Source organism: Nematolebias whitei, chromosome 5 (assembly GCF_014905685.2).
Source record: "Nematolebias whitei isolate Nwh7 chromosome 5, NemWhi1, whole genome shotgun sequence".
NCBI lineage: Eukaryota > Metazoa > Chordata > Actinopteri > Cyprinodontiformes > Rivulidae > Nematolebias > Nematolebias whitei.
Genome location: NC_056502.1, coordinates 28,291,516 through 28,301,742, shown reverse-complemented (window position 1 = coordinate 28,301,742; position 10,227 = coordinate 28,291,516). Strand labels below are relative to the sequence as shown.

At 38.5% G+C, this 10,227-nt stretch overlaps 1 protein-coding gene across 1 annotated transcript in view; it reads right to left on the bottom strand.

Annotated features, from left to right (window-relative positions):
* Window positions 1–10,227, bottom strand: part of adcy2a (adenylate cyclase 2a) — a 61,907-nt gene that overhangs the window by 20,769 nt on the left and 30,911 nt on the right. Inside the window, exons 5-14 of the mRNA XM_037677264.1 lie at window positions 8,160–8,308; window positions 7,862–7,973; window positions 5,847–5,974; window positions 5,379–5,537; window positions 5,089–5,221; window positions 4,830–5,006; window positions 4,676–4,719; window positions 4,392–4,472; window positions 4,056–4,125; window positions 3,791–3,888 (exon numbers count right to left, since the gene is read on the bottom strand). Coding sequence (XP_037533192.1) covers window positions 3,791–3,888; window positions 4,056–4,125; window positions 4,392–4,472; window positions 4,676–4,719; window positions 4,830–5,006; window positions 5,089–5,221; window positions 5,379–5,537; window positions 5,847–5,974; window positions 7,862–7,973; window positions 8,160–8,308 — 1,151 coding nt within the window. The remainder of the gene's footprint in view (window positions 1–3,790; window positions 3,889–4,055; window positions 4,126–4,391; window positions 4,473–4,675; window positions 4,720–4,829; window positions 5,007–5,088; window positions 5,222–5,378; window positions 5,538–5,846; window positions 5,975–7,861; window positions 7,974–8,159; window positions 8,309–10,227) is intronic.

The window sequence follows — 10,227 nt, the reverse complement described above, 5'->3', positions numbered from 1 at the left end:
GTTAGAACTCAGAGAGGCTAGCACCACTAGCTCAGCTGGTAAGAGGACAATTGGGAGAGGGGGTGAGAACACTCGCCTTCACCAAATAAAACAAGGTTAGAACTCAGAGAGGCTAGCACCACTAGCTCAGCTGGTAAGAGGACAATTGGGAGAGGGGGTGAGAACACTCGCCTTCACCAAATAAAACAAGGCCAGAAACTCAGCTGGCTACGTAATAAACAAACTTCGGAGCACGGTCCAACCGACCACGCGGTTGGAGGCCTCCAGTAAACAAGAGCGGAGCGAACGCTACCGTTAACCAAATAGCAAAATATAAGCAAAAAACCACTACTTACCAGTGTTAAATCACACACATAGTAGTCATAAACAACGTCGGAGCACAGTCCAGCCGACCACGCGGTTGGAGGTCTCCTAACAAGCGTTAGCGGAGCGAACGCTACCGCTAACCAACGGCGAAATATAAGGAAAACTACTCACCGGTGTTGAATCACACACATAGTAGTCAGACGCTGTAAGTTGGGAGAGGCGGAAACAGCCGTAGTTCCCAACGAAACAGCAGAAATACCTTTGAACAGGGTTAAACCGTCGCAGCCCTAGGAGGGCGAACACGCTACTCCCGCAGACGGGCAGTCGGGCTTCCGACGACGGTAAAAAGTTCAGAAAAGGTCCAAAGGGCTGAAGCCCTGAATTGAACCGCGCGCGAGAAGAAAATAGGAGCAGAGCAGCGGATGACGTCGGGCTATATAGCCTCTGATTGGTCATCCGTGTCACACCTGTGACTCCGTTGGTATTATTACTCGAATCAGCGCATGCGCGAAGGGAACATTCAGTGCTTTCAGCACCGCCCTCTGGCGGTCAGGAGGGATGAAATAGAACTGGAAGTTGGTTCAACAAGAGAGGAGCCTGATAACTGAAAGATCTGCCTCCCATTCTGCTTTTGGAAACTCTAGGAACCACAAGTAATCCAGCAGTCTGAAAGCAAAGTGCTTTGTTAGGAAAATATGGAACAGTAAGATCTGTAATAAAAGATGGAGCTAGGTTGTTGAGAGCTTAGTAGGTTATAAGTAAGATTTTGAATTAAATTCTAGATTTGACAGGGAGCCTGTCGAGAGAAGATAAAACTGGAGAGATATGATCTATTCTACTAACTCCAGTTAAGACTCTGGTAGCAGCATTTTGGATTAACTTGAGAATTTTTAAAGAAGTATTTGGAAACCCAGATAATAAACCATTGTAATAGTCCAGTCTAGATGTGACAAATGCATGAACCAGTTTTTCTGCATCATTTTTAGATGTTTCTAATTGGGGAGTGCCATGCAAATGCATGGCAGGCACCTATTATTCTACACCTTGGAAGTGAGTCTACATTTCTATCTCTGTTAATGCGACCCGAACCACAATGTCTACCCCCACAAAAGTTATATCAAAACGACCGGCTCGGCCCCATGATGTGTGCTATTACTTTTATTGGCATTTCAAGTTACCATGGCAAAGTAATTTGGGAACAAAGACACAATATTTCACCAACTCCAGGAACTACTTGGTGACTGCCCACTTATTATTCTACACCTGAAAAGAGTATCTTTTTCAACTTTAATGTGGCCCAAACCACAAAGTGGACCCCCACAAAAGTTATATCCAAAGGACTGGCCCGGCTCCGAGATGTGTGCCATTACTTTTATTGGCAATTGGTGTTACCATGGCAACATATTTTGCTAACGAAAATGACAAATTTCCCATAGGAAATGAATAGGAAAAAACTTTTCAAAGAAACTGAGTTACGTCAGGAGCCATTTTGGTTCAACATGCATCGAAGGCACCTATTAGCACCTATTATTATTATTATTAATTAGTAAAAATAATTAACAAATTATTAATTATTTGTTTTAATAATTACAAATAATAACATTAACAATTACTAATATTAATACTTGAGATTTACTATTAATTATGAATAATAATATTTAATAATAAATAGGCAGTCCCCGCCAAAGTTTCTCCAGGAACTTTCCAGTTTTAGCGATATTATGCAGTAGGAAGAAGGTGGTTCTAGTAACTTTTTTAATGTGGGGGATAAAAAACATGTCCTGATCAAAAATAACACCAAGATTTTTAACATTAGAGCTGGAGGCCAAATTAATGCCATTCAAGGACGGCGAAAGACAAAATAATTAATTCCTAAGGTGCTCAGGTCCAAAAAGTAAAACTCCAGTCTTGTCTGTGTTCAAAAGCAAAACATTTAGGGTCATCCAGGTTTTTATGTCGTTAAGACATGCTTGTAGTCCAAGTAGCTGATTGAATTCAATGGGTTTCATGGACAAATATAACTGTGCATCATCAGCAAAACAATGAAAATTTATCCCATGCTGTTTAATAACTTTACCTAATGGAAGAATATATAAGGTAAAGAGTATTGGTCCAAGCACTGAACCTTGAGGAACTCCATTGGTGTATGATGAAGACTCATTATTTACATTTACAAATTGGAATCTATCGGATAAATATGATTTTAACCAAATTAGAGCCATTCCTGTAATTTCAATATCATATTCATGTCTCTGTAATAGAATATTATGATCAACTGTATCAAATCCAGCATTGATGTTTAACAGGACCAGTGCAGACACCTGCCCATTATCAGAGGTCATGAGAATATCATTTGCAACTTTCACAAGTGCAGATTCAATGCTGTGGTGAGCTCTAAAATCTGACTGAAACTATTCAAATATATTATTTATTTGCAGATTATCACATAACTGACCTGCAACTATTTTCTCTAGAATTTTTGAGAAGAAGGTTAGATTAGATATTGGTCTATAATTTCTATAATTGGCTAGGAATCCTGAGTCAAGGTTATGTTTAACACCCCTGAAACCATCCAGGACAGGAGGTCTTGAGAACCAGGACTGGAACTGGCAACAATGATCTAGAAGACTGGAGAGGCACTGACTTATAAAATGAATCAACATACAAAAAGGAGCACAAAAGAAGAGAGACCTCCTCCTTTCATAATACCTTCACTATTCAGTATCTTTAAATAGCACAGCTAATTGTTGCTTTACTGAAGCTCAAAATGTTCTTTAGATAACTTATAAGAATGCATTAAGCCATTTACCTAATTAAGGAACCATTGTTTCAGAGACTGGGGTTGATAATTTGACCTTTAAAATTATTTATAGAGCAACATTGTAAAATTGATAATAAACCATAGAACAGCAACCTAAAATAAAACAACCTAAATGTTTAAAATGATAAAGATAATTACAACAGCATCTGTGTTTACATTGCCTAAAATTTGTTTGAATATTTGCCTCCTAAAATAAGTACAAACACACTAGAGATGATGGTACTGGGCACCACTAAGCCTGCACTTTTAAGGACTTGTTCTAGTCCCTAGGCCACTCAAGTACCAATGAGGGTCACGTTAGAGGGATTTTAATTGACAAATGGTCACTTTTATCACTTTTCATGACACAACGTCAGCCCTGTTTACACATGAGCTCTAATACACAGAGCATTCATTCTGCAGAAAGAGTTTTCAATATACAGTGGCAGCATGGAAAAGTGGCCCAATAAATTAACCCACCAGGAAGTGTCCAATGAAACATATGAAGAGTATTAAAGACAAGATGAGGAAGGCCATTCCGAAGGATATTCCCAAGGCAGCTGTCCTACAAAAACACAAATCTGATTGATTTTATTGGCTTAAATGTCAGATGCAATCAAATAAACTAATACAATGAGCAGATTTTTTATTTTTTTTAATGTAGATAGCATAAAGGTCACTCACTTTGGCAGGACCAGAATCTGCACAATGAAAATGCAGACAAATATTGAACAGGCGCAGGTGACGTAGTATTTGAAGGCTGGCAAGGTTGTTGCTCGGTACTAAAAAAGGAAAAATAAATAATAAAATCAGCAAATGGATCTTTAATTATACTCAATACACACCAGACATTTTACTATGTACTCAGACATTAACTCCTAAAATTGCAAAGTAACCTAAGGAAAACAACCGACTACATCTTCTTAACCCAAGAGTAAAAGGGTCTTACCTCTTTCTCTAGAGATTTGTTGTGAAAAAATAGTGATATTCTTTGAATATCCTCAGACTTGAGCCACTGTCTGAAGGCAAAAGAAAAAAAAATCTAATTAAAGCTTTTAACGTTATGTGTAATACTGTGGAACAAGTATTTTTAACTGTTCTGAAATTTTACAGAAGTTTATTTAAGGATATCAAAAATTAATTTAGATAAAAACTAGAAAACAAAACCAATACTTGTAATTTTAGAAAACAAATCAGAAATGGAATGACCTAAAATGATTTATTTAAACATTGCATGCACAAAATACAAACATTTGGAAAAATATGTTAGAACTACGACAATTACTTCTGTGAATTTATTCCATCAAATGTTCTGATGATCCTTTCATTGAATTCCTCTTCAAACCGTTTCTTCTGAGACTTCGTCCTGTAACAACAACAACCAGATTTCAATACATCCCATAATGTCTCAGGAGGACCAGAGAGACCTTTTTAGGTTGACTGAGAATTACTCAGACACAAAATGTCTCCAGTAAAAATACAAACTGGTTTTGTATGTTTGTGTCTTGAAAAGATGTTGGTTGAAAATAATGCAAACGAGCAAAATGTTTCTGGAAATGGTTGGATTACCTTTCTGATCTTCTCTGGAAGTGATACTGTCCCAATGGCACATCCTAAAACCAGAGCAAGAAGACAGAGCTATAGGCAGCAGCAACAAATGAGCTCCTGTTCTCATCACAAAAATGTTCCAGTAAAACAACAACAAAAAAAATCAAATACACACAGCTGTGCTGATCTTGCCATTCTCGTTAGTCATGCTGTCCCTGTGGTGCAGGTTGGCAAAGGGCTTGGCTGCTCCCCATGACTCCAGGTAGCGGGTCATCCTGACGGAGGCTCTCATCTTTGCTCCATACAGTGCGTGTCTGGGTCTGTAATGATGCTGTGGGCTCCGATGCTCGACCTAAACAAACAAGGAAATCCTCTCATTTTATAGCATTTCCTTCAATATATTGTCCAATATTTTTTTAAACAAAGACGTGCACCTTTGGGTTGATAACCAGGTAGGTGATGACGCCATGCTCCTTTAGGTAAGGATCTCGTTCTTGTCCATCCCCATGCTCCACCTTGTAGGCACCATTCAGGTGCTCCAGGGTCACTGATGTGATGTGCACTCGCCTGACAAAGAACTGTTCAGTTAATGGCCCTCCAGTAATAAAATCAGTGATTCAGGATGTTATTTATCACAGACAGGCAAACCTTGTGCAGATGGAGAGTAATAAAATAACCTTCTTTGAGACACGTGTCTGGATCTTATGACATCTTTTTCACTCACCCCGGTACACCTCCTGCCTCCATATGGTTAGCCAATGTGACGTCATGTGACCAAACATCATACTGCCATTTCTGAAGTCCAATAACACCGCACAAGACATTCCCAGAATGTACACCAACACGCATGTTAATGTCCACCCCTGTAGCATCTCGTACTTTCCTGTCATGAATCAAAAACAGACAAATATGAACAAAAACCATCACAGATACAACCAACCCTGTCCGAAAAAGGAGGAAGAAAAGAGCAACAGCTTTGATTTTATTGACTGTATTGAAACACAAAATATATATATATATATTTGGTACAATAATTATCTTTAGCTTCAACTGAAGCAGATTCTCATTTAAATATTGACATCTCTAAGAATAAAACCAACAGTAGTAATTACAAAGCTGTGGTACAACCAGATACAAAGACATGTTTTTAACAGCCATTACTTTTTTGCAGAGCTGTTGAACCATCACTCACTTGATGGCCTCACACATGTCCAGGCCCATTTTGACACAGTTTTTAGCGTGGTTCGGCAGTGACTCGGGGAGGCCAGACACACAGTAATAACAGTCACCCAGGATTTTGATCCGCATACATTCATTCTCCTGCACAGAAAAAGGAGCACACGAGATAACTATAGATACAGAGAGAAAGGCCGGCTGTACAGGTAGATTTTAATTTTGATTTTGCTAAATGAATTTAGAAGAATTTAAAACCTTATCTATCCTGGTGGATGGGATATTTTGTATTGTGCGGCTGGTGAAAAACAAAAACTGGAATCATCTCTGCATTAAACCAAATGTCTAGGGGCTAAGTTGGCTTGTTAATAAAATTCGATGAAGATGGAAGTTTATCATCATCTTTCATATTCATTATAAATAATTATTTAATGATATAAGAGATCTTGGGCTTCAAGAAATTAACAAGCAGTACTCCGATGTCCCCTGTCTCTGAGTGATTTGAACAGTGAATGTTTGTAGTTTTGGAGACGAGTGTTTTTCTGGACAGGGACTGGGCAGAGAATGTAAGTAAACCTAAATGTTTTTGGTGTACGATATTCAAGTGGAGTTATACTGTGGAGAAGAACAGAGGGAGTTTTTTTTTTTTCCTTGTCTGAGGCAGAGTGACAGATCCTGGAGAGTGGAGGGAGCAGTTTTATCCATCACCTGGTGCAGTGGTGAAGCCAAGGGGTGGCCAGTGGTGGCCTTGGCCAACATAGAATAATCTTCCACGAGCTACCCTAATCATTTAAGGAATCTATACTTTTAAGCAATATAAAAACTAGAAAACACAGTTTCTTCACCACTTGCTCTCATGTAAGATGGACGCATGTCTTCCCTCTCCTGTCCTCCTCCTGCTTTTTCACTCTATCTTGTGTATCAGAGCACCGAATTACACATCTTCCGAAATGTAAACTACTGTCATGGATCTGGTCAGCTGAACTTTCAACAAAATCGATAAAAACATTTCTACAAAGCGACAGGGTCCTGGAGAACTCTCATGCCCCGCTGAGACACACGCGGCAGGATACGTCATGGAGCTGATGTGCCTTTCCGTATTGTCTCAGGAGGACGCTGAAGATATTGGAATCATGACAGCAGGGTTTCTGCTTTTTGGCACCTGCAGATACCTATGTTAGTGGCTATTAAAGAAGATGGCGTCAGCAGTTTCGGCCATGGCAAAGCTTCCAACCATGTCTGCAGATTTGGTTCGTGCTTCGCGCACTCAAAATCAGCTGATTTACAACCTAAACCATAAAATGGAAATGATTTGAGAGAATCACAGGCCACTTGCAGCTTCTGGGACTCGCCAGCATGTTGGGGACAACCTTGGAGAGTGCTAATAAGCATGGATCAGGGGAATGCCCACAAATCTGGCCATTTTGGATTAAATGTACCAGCAGAACTCAAGGCTGACAAGAAATAACAGTCTGCCTGAAAAAAATATCAACAACTATGGCTTATTTGAATCCAACTCCCCGATTTAGCCTTGAAACAGGTCAACTTATTAAATTTCTCCTGGAATATATGTAAACTGAGAAAGCTGACCATTGATTCTTCAAATGATAGGGGTGGTCTGTTTACATATACATTTTTATGGTGGGGGCCATCTTGAATTTAAAAAAAGTATGCCTAAATGCAGCCACACATCCAAATGAAAGTTGGTACTTCATTTATTTTTCAAGTTATGCTGACAACATGCACAGACAGACAATATTTCCAATTCCCCTTCTACGCTCCTCAGCGAGAGACAAAAAACTCAGTAATATGTGAAGTCTAAAACTTCACAAAAAGTATCTTTAAGAAGATAATACTATGACACTTGAATGTATAAAGTTATTTTATGCAACATGTTGTGTAGATTTGTAAAACTGTAAAGTAAGACAGAATAAAACAAATTGCAGTTTACAGTTTGCATGCAAGATCTATTATTTCCCTTCCAACATCTTTAAATCAGGATTAGCTGAAATGTAATCAAGCTCAGGTGTTTACCTTGGCAATCTGATCAAATTTACCGAACAGTTCATTCAGCATGTACACCAGTTCTCCAGGTGAACAGTCACTGGCAAGCCGCGTGAATCCAACTATATCTGCATAAAGTATACTGGAAATGGAATAATGAATTATTCATAAACTATAATTATATTCTACATTTTTCAGCAAAGAAAATTTCAAATCCATAAATATGTATTGGAGACATTATGCTTGTAAGGCTTTCACATCTCAGTTAGTTATTCTGTGCAGATCCTCATAGTTATGAAAGTGGTGATCAGAATAAATATTTACATGCCTGACATTAGTGTGTCTTTGGACATAGAGGTTGTGAAAGTTGTTTGTGTTCTCAATCTGGCCAAAGTTTGGTCCTTTAAGTCTTTGAATGATCTCTGCTTTCATGACACGGGCGATGTGAGCCGGCAGCAAAGACAACAGAAGACGCTCCTGAGGGCACAAAGAAATGAAATAATAAAGATGCTCGTGAGAAATACAGTGAAATGAGCTTATTATTAGTAGAGGAAATATTTATAAAATGTTGCTTCAGTCATACAATAATACATTTGTGACCTGTGCTACAAAACAAGTCAGTCAACAAGCAGTAAAAAAGTGAACTTGTGGATTTTTGCATAAAAAGTCTGTGAAAACACCAAGCCACCCCATAACTAAAATAATCTTCCTTTAAAGCAAAGTGTTCTGTAACCAGGTATGTTTTCAGAAATATTGCTGTCTTATAACACTTAGTCAATTAGAAATTGACCGTCTTTCTCTGCAGGCTGCCATAAAGCCAAGATATCTGTTCACATAAAGTTCAATGTGACTGAACATTAGGCATTCCTGTTTTTAAATACAGGGCTGGAATTTTCAATGACATCAATCGACCAATAAAACAAACATATTTCAAATAAACATGTAAACAAGAGTACCACATACTGGACAAGCAAAGATCTTGTGAAAAGTGCATGTAGCACTTAGTTTAATGAAACTTGATACACACATGCATCATCATTAAATTATCTTGAGCATATCAGAAGTTATGGACGGGATAGAAAAAGGTTTACCAACATGCAGACTAATGTAGACTATACTATGATGCGTCCACCTTTCAATGGGCGCTTAATAAAAACTAGTTTGTTGCTGCCAGGTCGGGTAATAAATTGTCAAAGTTCAACAAAGAATATAATTTTAAAGCTTTTGAGTTAGAGAATTTTATGATAAAAACTCAATATTGAAATTTTCCTCATTGGGACTTGTTTTGCCAGCACAACTCCCATTTATGGAAATCATTTCCATCAGCTAGCGTCCAAGATTTATGAACTCACCCAGAGTTTTGACTTAAGTAAGACACCCCTCAGAAAACCTCAGACTTTAGGGGGCTGTTGTCAAACACTTGAATACTTTTAACGGCAAAATAACTGATAAGTTAAAAAAGACAATGCCATCTCCATTGTGAAAGAGACTATCATCAAGTCTCGGATGGTTCTGGGGCACAGAGAGGTCCGTGGCGACTGTTAGCAAACGCAGTCTTGGATTTGAGCACAAGATGAATTCGCACAGCCCTGCTTGGAATCCTAGAGTCAGAAATCCCTGCACTTTCTATACAGGAATGCAACGTGGTTGAAAGCATGCTGCAAACAGCATTTATTATGAGTGCACTGAGCGCTTAAAAGACCTGTCTCTTCATGGTTATCACCATCTGTCACTAGCAGAGCTGCAGCCAGCGCTCCAGGGCTCTAACGAAACGCCTCACCCAAGGCATTTTCAGCTTTACTCGTGGCAGTTCAAACAACAGAAGCTCACGTCACCAAAGGCAGAATCAGCTCCACCCCAAGCCTGGGCTTTCAAAACAACAGCTGGATACAGGATTATTCATCTAAAAAAAAAAAACTTCACAGAAGCTACAACTTTAACCAATGTGGTGAAAATCCAACGCCTTTCTCAAAAAATACATCTTCAAGTACAAGCAAGGAGAATGTTCATCTTTATCAATATTTTCCAAGAAGACACATCGCTTAAAATAGTTGGCATCAAATTGAAAGCAACCCAGTTTAATTGTGTTTATTGTATTGCTGCTTTATATAAAGCCAGGAGGGAACATTGCATTGAAAGTATTTGGTTGGCTTCATGAGTAACGAGTAGAAAGATTTTACACAACGAGAAGTGTCTCAAGACAATGCCAAAACAATTGTGAATCGGTGTAATAAAACAAACAAAAAAAACTGTTTCAGTGGAATGATATGGAAGAGGATTAGGGCCACGGTGCAAAATGATGAGTTAATTGCACAGATTTGTACAAATCTGCACAAGACTTTTTAAATTAAAATGCTATGAAATATATATATATATATATATATTTCATAGCATTT